Raw genomic sequence first — 19,949 nt, 5'->3', positions numbered from 1 at the left:
AAATGAAGCCCATTGGAAAGGATTTGTGTAAGGATTTCTGGTCACTGCAGCATAAAATGAGGTAATTTCTGCATTTGGACCAATGCCTGCACAGTCAGTAGGCCTGGTTTATCGCTTGACACGTGTAATTGACGGCAATTATGATCTAATGGTCAAGACATGTCGAACTAAAACCACCACAACCACTGCGTGTTTCTCAGTAACCCCCAATCAATAATACATCATTGCTGATCCATAATACATATCGCTGATCAATAATGCATGAAAGCGATGGCACAAACCATCTGTGCTATTTTTAGCTCTACAGTTAATCTTTTAAGGAGTGTGTGGACTGGAAACACAGCAGCACAAACATTTCATCAGTTCATTCTCCTCAAGGATGTGCCAGAGTGACTGATGGCAGATTACGTAAGTAACTGTCTTGATGATATACATGCACCGTAAAACGCACTCCAGAGGCAACAGGACATATGGAACATTGTTGAAGACACTCAATTTGCATCTAATTTGTGAAAAGAGATGGACCAGCATTGGGATGGTCGAAACAGATAAAGTTACTGCTGCTAAATGTGGAACAAATTATGTTATGAGATCTTAAAATAATATATAAATATTATTGATATTAACACAAGTGCAGGATATTCCTATATAAGTATATTCCAAGCAAACATCTTTCTTACATTTATTGCAAAATGGATGGTTCTAGACCTTGAAAGCCATTGTAAAATACTCATAATCTGTACATCAACTGAAACTTAGGCCCAATCCTATTTCACCCCTCGGGGCGATAGAGGGGTTAGTTTCAGAGGCTCACTCCAAACAAAGTGTTATGAGAAAAAAATAAAATCTGGATGCATGAATGCATGCGTGACCAAAGAAACCCACAAATGTGAATATTTTCTCTGTTAAAAATTTTGGATAACTATTGTATTACCTTAGTTTAATGACGTTTCAATGTATTACAGTCCTTTTCCTCATAACAAGCATAAAAAATCACTAGATGAATGTTGATGTCTTGGTAGCTAGCTAGCTAAAGTTATCGTTTCACCTGACACGACATCAGAACTGATGCACCATTTAAGATAGAACGGGAAAATTCAAACAAGAAGCTAGGAAATAGCTGACTTCAGCTTTATATCACTGAAGAATTAGGGGTGGGCGAAAATAAATAATTGCCCCCCCACCAAAGGCATATGATGCCCTACATGTAACTAAGTCCAGCAGCGAGGCTCTCCTCTGCTATCAATTCAGGCTGGCAGGGTTGCCTACAGAGCACCGCTAGTAAGCTGTGAATGAAGTAATGTTCTTTTTTCTTGATGGTTGTCCCAATGAAAGATTTTAACCCCTACTCCTTTAACTGAGTTTCAGTGATAGGGATACTCGAAAACGCGATACTCGGTGAGGTGATACTCGAAAACGAGGGGTAGAAATGGGATTGGGCTTTAGTTTAATCTAACCCAGGATTTTCTGTCCCTTGACAGTCGATCACTTCTTATTGTGCTACATTGCTCTGTCAACATATACTGTGTGCCTACTCTGGGACAGGTTAATAGGAAACAGCTGTTCAGCCCTACCTGACCGTATGTGAAAAGGAATTTCCCAACCAGCTAACCAATTTCAGTTGACTGCTGAGTTAAATTTCATTACCCACACCCAGACATGATTCCTGGCAGACCTATTGAATCTAAACATCACTTAAGTAGAACCTGTCTGGCAATACGAAGCAGGCTAAAAGGTCTCAAAATGCAGCACATGATTCCATGTTCTAAAGAGACTCAAATACAGATGTGAAACAAAGTCTTTGAAATCTACCAGTCTGGAAAGGGTTAAAAAGCCATTGCTAAAGTTCTGGGACTCCAGAACCACAGAGAGAGCCACTATCCACTATTGGAGAAAGCTTGTAACAGTGCTCAGCATTCCCAGGAGTGGCCGGCCTACCAAAAAAGAGTGCATCGACTCATCCAGGAGGTCAAAAATGAACCCAGGTGAACATCTAAAGAACTGCAGGCTTCACTTGCCTCAGTTAAGGTCAATGTACTGGATTCCACAGTATGAAACACTGGGCAAAAATGGCATCCATGCAAGATGCAAACCACTGCTGACCAAAAATAACACAAAAGTTTGTCTCACTTTTTTCAAAAAACACCTAGATGACCCTCACAACTTTTGTGACAGTATTCTGTGGACTCATGAGACAAAGGTTGAACTTTTTGGAAGACATGAATCCCATTACATCTGGCATCAGATGAAGGGCAAATACTTTTTCACAGCACTGAATGTCTCTTGTGTAATAAAAATGATTTGAAAATACCAATAAGGGTTATGTGTATTCAAGTAGTGCATTGTCTTCTTAGATCTCTAGTGTGTGTGGGAGGGCTTGGAGTCTTCTCAAGGCAGCCTAAGCACGTCTGTGCCCCCTGTTGATGCCAGGCCTGTAACCGTGGTTGCATTTGTTTTGTTAACCTGAAACTCAGTCAGTGTGAACTGATGGGAAGCCTGTTTCTCATTTCCTATTTTTCTCCCAAGTGAGAACGGTACCATCATGTGTTGGTTTGCTCCAAGCGTAGAGCACCAGTGCTTAGTTTGACAGCAGGGACTTAGAGGCCTTCTGGTGCAAGGTCAGTTTTTGTAGCAACCAGCTGATCCAGGTTCCTGTTCTAGCTCTTGAAGCATCCTCTTCTCTCATGAGTTATTCACCTTGATGGGTATAAAACATTAAAGACGGTCAAAAGGGAGGAAGAAGGAAGTGAAGGTTTCAGTAAGCATGTTGCTTATGTATTCATACACAAGCTTAGCATGGAGCATTTTTGACTGAGCATTGAGAGAAAAAGAGTAAGAGAGAGAGAGAGAGAGAGAGAGAGAGAGAGAAGGTTGAAAGCTCTGTAAGACCCCCCATAATAAAGTCTCTGATGAGTACATGAGCTCTGGTAGCATTACTCCTTCTTGTGCTTCCTCTTTCTCTGAGAGAGAGAGAGAGAGAGAGAGAGAGAGAGAGAGAGAGACCGAGAAAGAGAGAAAGAGAGTGTGTGAGGACTCCCCTCCCTTCTTGTCAGTTTGATAAATAGAATCATCGCTCCCTCACTGTGTGATCCCTGCGCTTCCATGGAGAGGCAGATTGAGAAGAGAATGACTTTTGAAATAAGAGCAGGGAGCAGTGCAGAGCTGAGCCGAGCCTAATGTCCCTTTGTTTGGCAGCTTATTTTAGTTGTCTCACATACGCCAAACAGAATGAATATTCATCACAATTAGGTTTACGAATGACAGCGTTGCTGTGGTAGGTCATGTTAAGAACATTTCGCCTAATACTCTGAAACATAAATTTGTGAAGACTGCCGCCTCTGAATGTATGTCTATGCTTAAGGGGTCCTATTGTTGTAGGCCCTCAACATTTACACAAAAGAAAGAGGGGGGCGTGTGGGCTTACACGTGCCAACTCCCTAAGCACGTGGAGTGCTCTTGTTCAACCTGCTGCTCATGTGATCCCGTGAGACATGCCTTGAGGAGAATGTTAATATCTCGGTTGGGTTTACATGAACTGGGACAGACATTCCAATACCATTCCACTTCTTTTTATACCCGAACCAAGTCACTGATCACTTGAACCAGGTTCATTTGTAAATGGAATAGCACAAAAGGATGGCCTGGTTTTGGAAACTGAAGTGATACTCTGCGAAGACAGACAAGGAGGGAGCAATCCCTTGACTCCTACCATACAGGTCTTACTCTCATCTCAGGTAAACTCAAAATATAGCTCCATGCTCTTAAGGCACAGAAGGAAGCTTGGGCATCTTTCAGACCTCACTTACCTTCTGGGAAAATCAAACGAATTGCTGGAATTGAGTTGTACCCTTACTCATTATTCTGACTCACTACACATACATGCAAAATTCCCACTAACAACAACTGACATGTTACGCCGCTGAAGATCAAAGCCGAGAGACTCGTGACTAGTGTGACTGATAGTGCAGAAGCATTATGGAAGCTGTACGTGCTTTCCATGCTCATCCTGAAGCCTAAAGCTCTGGAGAGCCTCCTACACACCACATGACATCAAACATCTAAAGGCTGAGGCTACCCGGAGAGAATTCTCTGAACATGGAAGCCCTTTTGCTGCACTTCTAGAAAACACATCTGTGTGTATATCAAAGCACACAACAGGGAGAAAGTCAAGGGGACGTTTGGGAGCACAGTGTATTGTCAAATATTGGGCTCCATGTGTGACATACATGTCTTGGATATTTCTACTTTATAGTCATATACTATTTGTTTATGTCCAGTAATCTTTCACCAGTTATACTTTATGTACAATGTTGGGGAAAAAAAGCATACAAAACAATGTAAATATAGCCTTAAAGGTACAACCATGGTCAAACTGTGTACACCTCAGTAAAAGTTTAGTACCTTTTCTAGACAGTTTGCCACTTATGAAGTGTTCCTTTGGAATTAAGACATCTTCTCATGCTAGAGTGCTATGCTAAATAGAAAAGTCAAGACTCTATGCCATCATTGAATCGGGTGAGTGTAACCCGCTGAAGTAAATTCTAAATTGCCTTTTGCATCAGCATGCAATAGGTAGTGTAGGGAAGCCAGATAAAGCTTATCACTGGGTTTCACAGTCATCACTTCAAGCGCTATAATAATGGAACACGTTCTTGACTAGAAGCTTCAGATGTTGCTGAGTTTTATGGATTAAATATGCGCCACTGACTTTTATGAGCACCATCTTCCCTGTACTTCCGCTCAGTGATTGTTTTATTAGATCCATCTATGTTGTTGTACAATTACAGACTGTAGTCTGTCTGTTGCTGTTGCACAACAGCCCTGCTCTACCCCATTTATCATCAGTTTCTTGCCACAGGACTGCTGTTGACCAGATATTATTTTGGTAGCAGTTACTGTTGGGGTTGACCATGGTCAATGGATGGGCTAAGGTCTCTAAATGTATACCACCACTGTGTCAATGTTGTTTCTGGGCTTTAAATAACATAACAATTATTGTTCTGTAAGCCAAACTATATATGTTTAAATGTATGTTACGCTGAAAATCAAACAGCACTTGTAAGAGAACTTTGTAATTAATTCACCAGAACATTCCAAGGACACAGTCCAGCATGTTAGATATAAGAAAGATAATAATAAGCTACTTTCCTTAATTGCTCTATTGGGACATTGTTTGCATTATTTCAATCACTGATCTTTGCCTGTGCCTATAGATTTTAGCTGAGCTGTTTTGGTGATGATGGTTTTACTTAAACTGTACTGCACACCAAGACGTGCTGCCAGAGGTGCTTTAACCTGCTGGTGGGCCCTGGGGCTACACATAGTCGTGGGCCCTATGGATCTAATTAAAATCCATAAAATCTGTATGACTAAATACAACAGGGTTTCCTCCCGATTGTTGTGAAAACAGATACACAGGCTTTAGTAAGCAAGGAGGTAGTTACACAACCAATAATCAGCAGAATCAATGGTTACAGCACACTACATGACTCATGGTGTCCAAAAACTCTACAGTTCAATCTCATGGCCAATGACAGATTCCCAATGTAAAACACTGCTTTTGTGAAACCAAACTTTTTAGCTGCAGTTCTGCTTGTACATTACCGGGGAACTACACTGCTTTTGTTTTTTCATATAATTGCTGAGTAATAATGAGTAATGACTGACTATTTTAGAAGTGGCAGCCAAGTTCACATGAAAATGAAGCTCCAGTTCAGTTGGGAATTTTGTCACAGAGAGTCTGCCAAGTCTGCTGGACTTAGTCCAAAAGCAGCCTATGTCATAAAGAAAAGGATGCCGGTGGTGTTTTTTTCTCTTTAAGAACTAGAAAAGCTCACACCTAATTCATTGTTCTAGGTCATTATTCATTTATTGTTACTGCCAGTGTTTATGTCTGTTTCTTCTCTTTGTAGTTACTGGAAGTACCACAAACCTTTATGCTGTCGCACAAAGCAGATGTGATTCTTAAATGGTGAGTGAGCATCACACTGAACACTCCCTCAACCAGTTAAGATGATTTTAACACTAAGATGTTTTGGAAAACTGGGCCCTGACTGGTCAGAAGCTGGGCACTGATTGGTGGTCCCCAAATCTGGTCCTGGATATCTAACTTCTTGCAGAGCCTAGCTCCAACCACAGTTGGCCACACCTGTTAGATACATATTAGATACAAGTTGAAACGAAAATCTTCAGTAAAATAGATCTCCAGAAGGAGGGTCGATGACCACTACTCTGAGAGCCATTTAGCTGTTGAAATCCTGAACCTGTACCTGTACCGCCATTGGAATAGTATGGGCGTACACTATAGGTTGCCATCGCAATGAAGCCTGATCCACTGTCGTAAGACAGAAAGTCCAGGGGCAGATCAAACTAAATCTAGAGTAATCTGACTAGGCATCAACTTCTGCTTTGTAGGATGGACCCCAGGTCAGTTATCTGGACGTTTAGGAGACCCATCTACAATTTTAGTAAATGAATATTGCCCAACATTGTAGTTATTCCAATATTTTCCAATATTTTGACATTGGGAGCATATTCAAAATGATGCAGTGCTCATCTTCAAGTGACTCTTCTATAACAAATTAAAGTGTCAGCACTTCTTCAAGTGTTTAGCCTGAGCGGAATCAGCTTGAGCTTTCCATCTGGTTGTTGGTTGTAGGGCATGTAATGAATGTAAAATTGCAGTGACTGTATGAGGAGCTCAGTAAGTTAAGTGCATGTGCAGTACACAGGATGTGTGTGCGTGTGAGATGAGTATTATCAAGTGTATTAAGTTCCCATGAAAAGAGAATTCCGCTAATTTGTCAGTTTTCATTTAATTCAATGCTTTGAAATGTAAACAGTCATTCAGAGTGGATTGATGTGGAATGGTTCACTGTAGATACTTTTACTAACTCAGATTGCTTTGCAGTGGTGGTGATAGGACACATAAAAGATAAGGAATAATAATAATAATATTGCTCTAAATGAAAATAACAGCACAGTTAATCAAATCAAATCACGTTTATTGTCACATCACATTTACACAGGTGGAAAGTGAGCGAAAATCTTAGTTGCTTAGCCCCCTTATAAAAAATATATAAATATCTAAGAAGAAAAAGAAATATATATATATATATATATATACACTGACTCTGAATATACACGTATACACAATATACACTAGTGTTGCACTATTTCAGTGTACAGTTATATAGTAATAAGCTATGGAATAAAACTATGAAATGTGCTGCTGTACACGTTCTGTATGTGCAGTTAATCTGAGGTAGATAATAAATGAGATGCAGGTACACAGGGGATAGAATACTGATATAGATCTTCCAGATTATACAGGATATGGATAGAAGATGTACAAGATGTCAATCTATGTGCAAATACAGATTTGCTAGATTAAAGGTGCAGAGGATCAGAGTGAGTCTGATGAGATGTGGATGACGTGGTGATTGTCCATGGAGATGATGACTCAGAGGTGCGGTGACAGGCCTATAGACCGATACACCAGCACTACTGACTGTTCAGCAGCCTGATGGCCCGGGTTACAAGCATATGCCAGTCTAAACAAATATGTTTTGAATCTGGATTTACAAACAGCTTGCATTCCTTATAGGAAGAGCCATTTTGTCCTTTCAACAAAAATCGAACTACCTTGGGAGCCACATTTTATGTCCATATTATTGATGTTATGCTTTATGATTTTGGCTGTATCAGTATGTGCTAATGTACTACTATAGGCTAAAAATGTAATATAATATGTAAATGAAAATTCAGACTTACTTTGCTATGCTTTAGGCTTTAGCTCAGACACAGCTGCTTTTCTTGCATCTCCAGCAGGATACTTTTCCTCAAAAATGGAATAGTTTCTTGTCAAATGTCTCTCATTGCTTGACTTTTTATGCGGCTGACATGAGCTTCTCTTTCTCCAGCTTCTTGTTCGAATTTTTCTGTTCCACCTTAATTGGTGCCTGAGGTGCCAGAATGCAACTGCTGCAGGAGAAGGAGAAGCTGACTTGAACTTCGTGACTTTTTAGTGTTTGTTTGTCTCCAAATTATCGATGCTCGTCTTAAATCTCCCTCTTTGCCGTTTTGTTAGCTACTAGCTAGGCATTGTCTGTATTGCTATCATGACCAGCAGTCAACTATTCTCCAGGGTATATTTTGGTTTTTCCATCTGAATTTACATGCCCAAATTCCTAATGACACTATTCAGTAACTGCATAAATCAAATGTAAAGTGCTGGTGTTTTCTTTGTAAAAGTTCCCCTCAAATTTGCAGAAAATGTGTTTTATGATCATAAACATCATGTAATATGCTTAAAATTGAAAAATGGGTCAACTTTGAGCAAAAAAAATTGTCCATTCACTTTCTTTTATTAAAAAGTTTTAAAATGACATCACCCATCTATTTGATTGGAAAGAAGACAGTTACAGCTCTCATATGGCACACATATGAAATATGAAATTTATGAAGTAAAGAATATGATGAAGTGCGTTTTGGAGCCACCGATGGTCCTGATGGTCCCAAGGTTGGTGAATTAGCGGTTATAGGCTACATTAACTTCAGCAGTTAAGGCCATTTATTGTTATAACTGTGTTGAACGATCAGCAGAGCTTTATCTTACTGCAAAGGAGGATTATTTAATGTTTACCTAATTTAATGTTTAATCTAATTCTGCTGGGGAGTCGCAACAGGACAGTAAAAGAGCTGCATGCGTGTTGGCGACCCCTGACCTAGATAATCCATTAAAAATGTTAATTTTGCATACAACTGGAATTCTGCGCCATGAAAAAACCATCTCAGACATCATCTCAGACATCAGGTAGTGCACTCGGAACTGTTTTATGTAAAGGAGCTTTTAGAAGAAGCTTTTAGAGACATTAAACTCCTCAGACGTCTGGTTCCTATCACCACCATTGTGAACAGTTCTGACTTAGCAAGTTTCTCTACAATGGAGCATTTCCATTTAAGCCTGCTTTTTGTGGTACTTGTGATAGCAGCAGTGGTGAAAGCTGGTTAGCCTAGTTCAAGCATGCTGTGGAATGTGCAAGATGTCAAATTGTGCTATAAATTTCTTGCAAGCTGAACACACTTGCCAGCACATCAGTCACCCCACAACCCAGAGCATCTTCACCAATCCTTTTAAACGTCTGTGAAGGGTGAGCTGCAGACACGGCTCACGGGACGTGACAGATTTTGCACTGTACTTTGTGGAAACTTTGTTCGTGTGTGCTTATGTGGAAGAGAGAAAGTGTATTTTCACGTGCATGTATATTTCATTCTTCCCTTGTATACAGTATTCTGTAAAAATATACAGTAATTTACAATACAGTACGGACAAGTCTGTATTAATATGGAGTTGTCCCACCTTGGCGACTATAATAGCCTTCATTTTGGAGTGTGACTGTGGGCATTTGTGTCCATTCAGTCAAAAGAGCATTTGTCAAGTCAGGCACAGATGTCAGACAAGAAGGCCTGGCTCGCATTCACATTACCCTTTACTAGAACTAAAGGGCTGAGCTCCTGATGGACACCTCTTGTATGTCTAGTGGCAGAACTCTAAAGTGAGTGATGCAACAGAACATATGCAATTTTTAAACACTGCACACTTCAGCACTTAAAGACCTCAACTCATGGCTGAGCTGCTGTTGCTCCTAGATGCTTCCATTTTACAACAATAGCACTTACAGTTGACTGGGGCAGACCTAGCTAGAAATTTCACCAACTGCCTTAGGGCAAAGAGGGTATTCTATGACAGTGCCAGGTTTGAAGTCACTGAGCTCTTCATTTTGACATGATCATCTGCTAATATTTGTCTATGGTGATTGCATGGCCACCTGCTTGATTTTAGCCTGTAGTGCATAAAAAAATGCATATTCTTGTTTGCATCCCTCACTACAAACGCTACCACCATAATCCATAGCGCCAACACTAAAAGGTTTGGTTGAGCAGGGAAAATGGGCTGGGGTTGTTTTTCAAGGTTTGGTCCCCCTAGTTCCAGTTGTTGTTAATGCCACAGCATACAAAGACATTTTTATATAATTATGCTTCCAACTTTGTGACAACAGTTTGGAGAGAGACCCTTTCCTGTTCCAGTAAGTGAGCTCCATAAGCACATGGTTTCACAAGTCTGGTGTGGAAGAGCCCTGACCCCAGCCCCACTAAACACCTTTGAGATGGGCTGTAATGTTGATTGTGAGCCAGACCTTCACATTCAACGTCAGTGCCTGACCCCACAAATGCTCTTTTGACTGAACGGGCAAAAATTCCCACAGACCCACTTGAATATCTTGTAGAGATATATGTTATAGCCGCACAGTGGACCCTATTAATGCACATCATTTTAGAATAGGATGTCCCACAAGCTCATATAGGTGTGATGGTCAGATGTCCACATACTTTTGGCTGTATGATGTGTCAAAAGTTCGATTAACTTAAAAGTGAATCAAGCGCAAACACAATGATGGAAAAATCAGTGAACGGAATGAACACAGAAACAAAGAAAATGAAAATCACCCAAGAAAAAAATCACATACACAGCCATCAATTAGAAGATGAATGATTTAATAACATAAAAACAATCAAACATAAATACAGCAGGACAAGTGTGATTTACTCCAGGCTTCTAGAACATTTAAAGATAGTTGCAAGCATGCAAACGGCAGGACAAATACAATGAAAGGCTTGAAAATCACAAATATATGAAGCCCTTACAGCTTGAGAACAGTTTGATTTCAGTTTAATTTAAGTAGCTGCTCAACATCTACATTATTTTGAATGTACAAGAATTTGCATGTGCCTGGACATCCTGTGTGCTGGACGTCAGATGTCAGAAAGCTCTGGAATTCAAACTGCAAATATGTGTGGCCATGAACGCGAGAGCCCGGAATCAATATGAAGAGGGAGAGAAAGTGTGAACGAGAGAGGCAGAGCGAGCGAGGCAGAGACAGAGTGAGGCTGAGGGAGACCGTGCGAGAGCGTGAATGTGTTTGACGGAGAGAAAAGCTGACATGAACAGACAGTGCGGTTCCCTGAGGAGATTAGCTTCACGTGGCTTTTATCAGCAGGAAAGTGGACAGGGCAGCTCAGCCTCGCTAATGATTCTGTGACAGGACACACACAGGACACTGGTGTATTGGTTCTATGCATTAGCAAGTCTAGAAAACTGTGACTTCATCGATTTCTACCTCTAAATGAGAAGTTATTAGCCAGTGAGTATGTTTACAGGTACAACATAATCTAATAACTGTAGAAACTCAGTCTTTGGCCTCTTCGGTAACCTGATAATGAGAAAACTTTATGTCTACATGACTCACTAAAGCCCTTGAATGGTCAGGAGGCACTGGCAAGTCCAGGCTTCCATTGCTAACTCTCATTACTTAGCCAGTTTGCATTGTTTCCCATGTAATAACTGAATAAAGATCTTAGGCTGATAATATTCGGATTTTAAGGGCTTAATAATCCGACAGGATTGTGCATCTCTACCACACTGCAGCAGCTCACCATTAAACTCATCAAAGAAGTGCAAAGGTCAAAGGTTTTTGGCTTTTTAACACTGTATTAATGACTAATTAGTGAATTAATCAAAAGTAGTTAACTCTTTCAACGATTAACTGGCTGTTTGCCCCTGGGATTCTGATGAAGACCGGCCATCTAACACATTAAAAACTGAGAAATTGTATGCACAGTTAGGCTGTTAAAGTTAAGGCGTTAATACCATTAAACGCAATACATTTTTCCCGAAGCCCAGCTGCAGCACACTGTATGCTTTTATTACAGAATCGGTGCTTTTAATTCTCTCATTCAATTAAAGCTTTAAAATGGCTTTTAAAATGATACTATCAGCAACTTCAGCAGACGCTGGACAATGAATGGAGAAGACCTATGGATAAATCAATGAGCTGCAAACTGACAAAAGCAATGGCAAAGTGGGACTCCAGTTCCCCTCGAGAGTCTCCACTATAGCATGAATCCATCCACAAGCTGGAATAACATTTTATATATATATATATGTATATATGTATATATATACACTTATGAACATGCACACACTGTGGATCTCACAGGATGAAAATGAAATCATGATTTAGATCATGTTTACATTCAGGGGAATCCTGTAAACATGTGATGAAAATAATATTACTGAATTATCGACAGCAATAAATCCATTCTTTTTGATCACTCATGTAGATATAATAAAATGCAATGCTTTATAATATATAATATATACACTTTCTTATGGTCAAACTTTAGCATTGTTTAATTATTAACTATTATTAACAATTAACTGTACAAAAGAATGTGATTAACTGTGATTACACATTAACTTATGTGATTAGTCCTGGTTTCCTACACGAACTAATGTGATTAATCATGATTAACTGCACAAAAGAAAGTGATTAAACATGAGTACACAAAGAAATGCAATTAATCATAATTTACTAGACAACACTCAAGTGATAAATTATGATTTACTACACAAAATAATATGATTAATCATAACTAATAGCTACACAAGCTAAAGTAATCAATCAAGCTTAGCCTCAAAATGAATGTGATTCGTCACAATTAACTACACAAAACAAATGTGATTAATCGTGATTAACTGCACAAAACAAAGCGATTAATCATGATTACACAAAAGAAAGTGCCTAATTGTGATTTACGAGACAAAACTGAAGTGATTTATTATGATTTACTACACAAAACAGTATGTTTAATCATAACTAATCACAACTACACAACCTAAAGCAATCAATCAAGCTGAACCTCGCAAACGAATGTGATTAGTCTCAACTGAGTACATAAGAGCAATGTGATTAATCACGATTAACTGCACGAAAGCATGGTTTTAATTGCAAGGCCTTTGCTGGAGGTCAGACAGCCCTAATTTAAAGACATCTGATGAGTGAACGTTTTTCCATCTTTTCCAAGAACACTGTTGTTGCTCCAAGTGATCTGTTTGTTTACTTGTGTTTTCTCAGGTTTGTTTGCCATTTGCTGCATTAGCGCTGCACTCACCAGCTCCTTCTTCTTCATGCACTCCATGAGGATGATGAAGAGGTGCTGGGCCTGAGTGCGGCTGTACGTAAACGTCTTCTGTATGGTAACCAACAGCTGGTCCCGCAAAGACTCATTAATGAGGCTGCATGAGAGAGATAGAGAGAGAGAGAGAGAGAGAGAGGGAGGAATATGAAGATATGGAAGAGATAGAGAGAGCAGATAAAGACAAAGTGGAAAAGACAGAAAAGAAAAGGCAAAAATTGGAAAAGATGAGAAAAAGAGATGTGGAAGAAAAGTACAGAAGTGAGAAATGAGATAAAGAGAGAACCAAAAAAGACAACCAGCAAAAAAAGACAAAGAGAGGAAAGTAGAAGCAATAAAACCGGAATAACATTAGTGGATCGGAATTTTAAAAGTTGCTTAACATGCTGTGACATAAAAACATTGCACAGTCTGTAAGAAACTGCTCTTTCTTCGTTTATATTCAGAGGAACAGCACGTTTTCGGTATGTAGGCTAATAAGAAGCACTGGGCTTATTTAAAGACACAAAAAGTTTTCAGAACCTCACTGTAAGGTATTATTACCCCAAGTATAGAAATGAGAGGGGTTGAGTTCATTACTCAGCTTTTCCTCCTAACATACTGATTTATTTATCTTAAAACAGGAGCCAACTGGGTCAAGATTTAGGCCGAGGGTTACTTTGCTTCTATGGTGTATCTTCTAGCATGAAACTTGTTACCTGAAACACCTACTTGTACTTCCACTATCTGGCCACTTTATTAGAAACACCTACCTTGTACTTCCAGTACCTGGCCACTTTATTAGAAACACATACCTTATAGGTCCACTATACCGTCATCGATCTTTTGTCATGTATTTTATCTGTCCCCCTTTCCTATTCATCACTGGTGAGTTTCTTACTAAGACACCACTGTTGTCCAGATTTTATTGCCAGTGTCAACGGTCCACCACGCAAACCTGTCCAGTCATGGGCAGCTCTGTGGTCAGAAACTAACCACTGATGAAGGACTAAAGGGTGACTAACACAAACTGTGCAGCTATAGATGAGCTATAGTCTCTTACTGTAGCAAGGTGGTGCTCTCACACCTACCCTCCCTCCTCTGAGTACTTGTGGCCAAATGCCAGGATGTCCGAGGCTCGTCCACTGCCATCACATACCACTACAGGCACAGGGGGTGTGTCCCGCAGGTACTCCAGCACAATGGAGATCACATTAGGGCCGCCCTCCACAATCAGAGCCACCACCGGGACGCCCTGGCCGATTCCTAGAGAGAGAGAAAGAGAGAGACAGAGAGAGAGAGAGAGAGAGAGAGAGAGAGAGAGAGAGAGAGAGAGAGAGAGAGAGAGAGAAATCAGTGAAGGCAGTAAAAAGTCAATAGCAGTTGGGTAAGAGCCAGAATGCCAGACAGGATGGAGAGTGTTTCTGATTCTGAGATGCTTCAGGGCTACAAAGAATTCCTGGCAATAATGCCAGAATAATTATTATCTCACTTTCAAGCTTAGATATTTTTATCTAAACTGAAAGAAATTGGAATGTCACAACAATGTGTGAGACTTGGAAAGAGAGAGATACTGACAGTGACAACCTGCCACATTTTGGTGGAAAGGAGTGAAGTGACTCCACCAGCAGCCACACTTGTGGCAGCACTGTAACAGCTTGACAATCAGCCAGGAAAACTATGGAAGTTGCAAATGATTGCTTCTTCTTTTTTTTCTTCTTTTTTTACTTCTGACGCTCAATAACTTTCTAAGCGCCTTTGGTTACCCATTTACACTTGTATGTATTTACATTTACAAGTATGTGAGGTGAGGCAGTGCAAATTGTGACTTGATGCGACTGCATCAATGAATGGCTAGTTTACTAGGCCTGTAGCTGATAATGCAAACTGGGACTGATTATTTTCATCATTACTAATTGTGTTTCAAAGGTGCACCACCATAGTTGAACCATCAATAAGCTTGAGACAAAAGAGAAAATGCAAATTCAGTGATGAAAATAATAAATTATATTCTTTCTCACCAATTTTATCAGTACTTTCTTATCTAGAATGAATATGTGATTCTCTCCTAGCCTAGTTGAAGTCCTACTTCACAGACAGAGACCGGGATCTCTCTTTTACTAAACATAAATTTCACATTTCTCTGTTCTCTGAATGGAGTTCCCCAGGCCTCTGTCTTAGGCACCCTCCCATTTATCATTTATATGCTCCCTTTGGGAGCTATCAATACAATTTCTTATGAGTTTCGTTTACAATAGCCCAGCAGGCACTGTTAATCTTAGCTAACATTCCTCTGTGTGCTGTGTGGAATCAGGAAACTTGCAATGCACATTGGTATACAATCACCTGATGTTCCACAGTGTTCACTAGACATTACGAGTGCGATGTGGGAGATTTTTGCGCCCCCAAAATCACTCTGGAATTCCAATTTACGAATGGCTGACATACATAACAGTGCTCCAAAATGAAAATAGGTATTCATTTCAGCCATGACCTTATAATCTCGCACATAACATGCATGGCCAAATGCGTCAATTTGTGCCTGAAACCAGATGCTAAGACTTAGTACATCTGGCCCAGACCGAGTGACCCTGCTGTCAATGCCACTACATGCCCACATGAGCCCACAGTTCCACAGCAGACCCTTGAGTATGGTGGGAATGAAATCCATGTGCTTAGAGGTCTGCTTTGGACAGCAGAGCGGGCCAGCATCCATTTATCAGCCACAATTAGGAGTGATTGCGAAGTAATTAACAGGTGGTGCATGAAGCAGGTGGGGCAGGGGAAGGGGGATATTCAGAGGGATATATCAGGCCAATCAGATATTTGGCAGGTTCACGGGTGCATGGCTCCCCCCCCCTCTCTCTCTCTCTCTCTCGCCCACTGTAATAAATTTACTTTTGCATTGTAGCATTGTGACTGCAGCTCAAACAGCGATCCCGCTCCAACAGCATGAATTATTCAGGAAAAGAGAGAGGGCGCCAACAGGAAAGAGAAGGAGTCCAACAGAGAGAAATAGTAAAAGAGAGAAAGGGATTAGAAGAGAAGGAGGAGTTAAAGAGTGAAATAGGAAGGGACAGATGGAGTGGGGGAGATGTAGGAAGAAAGAATCAGATTGAAACAGATAGAAAGGTAGAAAGGAAGGGAAGACAGGGAGAGAGAGCATGAGAGAGAGAGAGAGAAGTGGGCCGTTCCCAAGAGTCCCACATGTGCGATCATTGTGCCTAAAACAGGCACAGTTACATAAAGCAGCTCTATTTATAGGCCTCACTGACTTCAAAGCCCAGTCCTTACGCGACTCAGCTGCTAGCAGCGTGCGGATAAAACGAGCATCTCACTTAGTTCTTCCACTTCATTCTAGAGCGGGAAATATTTGCCTGAAAGGAATCTGAAAGAACCCGTCAAGTTTGGACCACGAGGCCAGCATGAGAACAACGTATTAAACCAAAATTGCAAACTTTTACTGTGTTATTTAAAGTCATTGCTGGATGAATGATGTAAACTGGTGGAAGTTGTAGCTGTTATTCTTGCTAGGGAGCTTAACACTGTCACTAAGATACTTTAGCAAACACCTTATTAGGAAGGAAGTTTTATTCAGGTTCTGCTTAGTGGTATTTGAAGAGTATTGTGTTGAGTAAAAGGCAGATTCTGTTGTGTGCTTGCCATTTCCATTTACACAAACACGAGAGCACACCTTGTACATCTGTATTTGTTGAGTAAAATATCTTTACTCTGAATATTGTCAGGCTACAGTCAGGATCAGACAGAATGTTGTGGGGATACAGTCAGGATCAGACAGAATGTTGTGGGGCTACAGTCAGGATCAGACAGAATGTTGTGGGGCGACAGTCAGGATCAGACAGAATGTTGTGGGGCTACAGTCAGGATCAGACAGAATGTTGTGGGGCTACAGCCAGGATCAGACAGAATGTTGTGGGGCTACAGTCAGGATCAGACAGAATGTTGTGGGGCTACAGTCAGGATCAGACAGAATGTTGTGGGGCTACAGCCAGGATCAGACAGAATGTTGTGGGGCTACAGTCAGGATCAGACAGAATGTTGTGGGGCTACAGTCAGGATCAGACAGAATGTTGTGGGGATACAGTCAGGATCAGAGAGAATGTTGTGGGGATACAGTCAGGATCAGACAGAATGTTGTGGGGCTACAGTCAGGATCAGACAGAATGTTCTGGGGCTATAGTCAGGATCAGACAGAATGTTGTGGGGATACAGTCAGGATCAGACAGAATGTTGTGAGGCTACAGTCAGGATCAGACAGAATGTTGTGGGGCTACAGTCAGGATCAGACAGAATGTTGTGGGGCTACAGTCAGGATCAGACAGAATGTTGTGGGGCTACAGTCAGGATCAGACAGAATGTTGTGGGGATACAGTCAGGATCAGAGAGAATGTTGTGGGGATACAGTCAGGATCAGACAGAATGTTGTGGGGCTACAGTCAGGATCAGACAGAATGTTCTGGGGCTATAGTCAGGATCAGAAAGAATGTTGTGGGGATACAGTCAGGATCAGACAGAATGTTGTGGGGCTACAGTCAGGATCAGACAGAATGTTGTGGGGCTACAGTCAGGATCAGACAGAATTTTGTGGGGCTACAGCCAGGATCAGACAGAATGTTCTGGGGCTATAGTCAGGATCAGACAGAATGTTGTGGGGCTACAGTCAGGATCAGACAGAATTTTGTGGGGCTACAGCCAGGATCAGACAGAATGTTCTGGGGCTATAGTCAGGATCAGACAGAATGTTGTGGGGCTACAGTCAGGATCAGACAGAATGTTGTGGGGCTACAGTCAGGATCAGACAGAATGTTGTGGGGCTACAGTCAGGATCAGACAGAATGTTGTGGGGCTACAGTCAGGATCAGACAGAATGTTGTGGGGCTACAATCAGGATCAGACAGAATGTTGTGGGGATACAGTCAGGATCAGACAGAATGTTGTGGGGATACAGTCGGGATCAGACAGAATGTTGTGGGGCTACAGTCAGGATCAGACAGAATGTTGTGGGGCTACAGTCAGGATCAGACAGAATTTTGTGGGGCTACAGTCAGGATCAGACAGAATGTTGTGGGGATACAGTCAGGATCAGACAGAATGTTGTGGGGATACAGTCGGGATCAGACAGAATGTTGTGGGGCTACAGTCAGGATCAGACAGAATGTTGTGGGGCTACAGTCAGGATCAGACAGAATGTTGTGGGGCTACAGTCAGGATCAGACAGAATGTTGTGGGGATACAGTCAGGATCAGACAGAATGTTGTGGGGCTACAGTCAGGATCAGACAGAATGTTGTGGGGATACAGTCAGGATCAGACAGAATGTTGTGGGGCTACAGTCAGGATCAGACAGAATGTTGTGGGGCTAAAGTCAGGATCAGACAGAATGTTGTGGGGCTACAGTCAGGATCAGACAGAATGTTGTGGGGCTACAGTCAGGATCAGACAGAATGTTGTGGGGATACAGTCAGGATCAGAGAGAATGTTGTGGGGATACAGTCAGGATCAGACAGAATGTTGTGGGGCTACAGTCAGGATCAGACAGAATGTTCTGGGGCTATAGTCAGGATCAGAAAGAATGTTGTGGGGATACAGTCAGGATCAGACAGAATGTTGTGGGGCTACAGTCAGGATCAGACAGAATGTTGTGGGGCTACAGTCAGGATCAGACAGAATTTTGTGGGGCTACAGCCAGGATCAGACAGAATGTTCTGGGGCTATAGTCAGGATCAGACAGAATGTTGTGGGGCTACAGTCAGGATCAGACAGAATTTTGTGGGGCTACAGCCAGGATCAGACAGAATGTTCTGGGGCTATAGTCAGGATCAGACAGAATGTTGTGGGGCTACAGTCAGGATCAGACAGAATGTTGTGGGGCTACAGTCAGGATCAGACAGAATGTTGTGGGGCTACAGTCAGGATCAGACAGAATGTTGTGGGGCTACAGTCAGGATCAGACAGAATGTTGTGGGGATACAGTCAGGATCAGACAGAATGTTGTGGGGATACAGTTGGGATCAGACAGAATGTTGTGGGGCTACAGTCAGGATCAGACAGAATGTTGTGGGGCTACAGTCAGGATCAGACAGAATTTTGTGGGGCTACAGTCAGGATCAGACAGAATGTTGTGGGGATACAGTCAGGATCAGACAGAATGTTGTGGGGATACAGTCAGGATCAGACAGAATGTTGTGGGGATACAGTCGGGATCAGACAGAATGTTGTGGGGCTACAGTCAGGATCAGACAGAATGTTGTGGGGCTACAGTCAGGATCAGATAGAATGTTGTGGGGCTACAGTCGGGATCAGACAGAATGTTGTGGGGCTACATTCAGGATCAGACAGAATGTTGTGGGGCTACAGTGAGGATCAGACAGAATGTTGTGGGGCTACAGTCAGGATCAGACAGAGTGTTGTGGGGATACAGTCGGGATCAGACAGAATTTTGTGGGGCTACATTCGGGATCAGACAGAATTTTGTGGGGATACAGTCAGGATCAGACAGATTGTTGTGGGGATACAGTCAGGATCAGACAGAATGTTGTGGGGCTACAGTCGGGATCAGACAGAATGTTGTGGGGCTACAGTCGGGATCAGACAGAATGTTGTGGGGCTACAGCCAGGATCAGACAGAATGTTGTGGGGCTACAGTCAGGATCAGACAGAATGTTGTGGGGCTACAGTCAGGATCAGACAGAATGTTGTGGGGATACAGTCAGGATCAGACAGAATGTTGTGGGGATACAGTCGGGATCAGACAGAATGTTGTGGGGCTACAGTCAGGATCAGACAGAATGTTGTGGGGCTACAGCCAGGATCAGACAGAATGTTGTGGGGCTACAGTCAGGATCAGACAGAATGTTGTGGGGCTACAGTCAGGATCAGACAGAATGTTGTGGGGATACAGTCGGGATCAGA

General features: G+C 41.7%; 1 protein-coding gene across 1 annotated transcript in view; it reads right to left on the bottom strand.

Moving 5' to 3' along the window:
- trpm3 (transient receptor potential cation channel, subfamily M, member 3) overlaps positions 1-19,949 on the bottom strand; it is a 252,200-nt gene that overhangs the window by 62,171 nt on the left and 170,080 nt on the right. The window contains 2 exon segments of the mRNA XM_017709650.2: positions 13,015-13,138; positions 14,109-14,283. Of these exon segments, the coding sequence (XP_017565139.2) occupies positions 13,015-13,138; positions 14,109-14,283 (299 nt within the window).

The sequence above is a fragment of the Pygocentrus nattereri genome, chromosome 20 (genome assembly GCF_015220715.1).
Source record: "Pygocentrus nattereri isolate fPygNat1 chromosome 20, fPygNat1.pri, whole genome shotgun sequence".
In the NCBI taxonomy this organism is placed as follows: domain Eukaryota; kingdom Metazoa; phylum Chordata; class Actinopteri; order Characiformes; family Serrasalmidae; genus Pygocentrus; species Pygocentrus nattereri.
The sequence above is the reverse complement of the archived record's forward strand: the minus strand, read 5'-3'. Positions and strand labels throughout refer to the sequence as shown.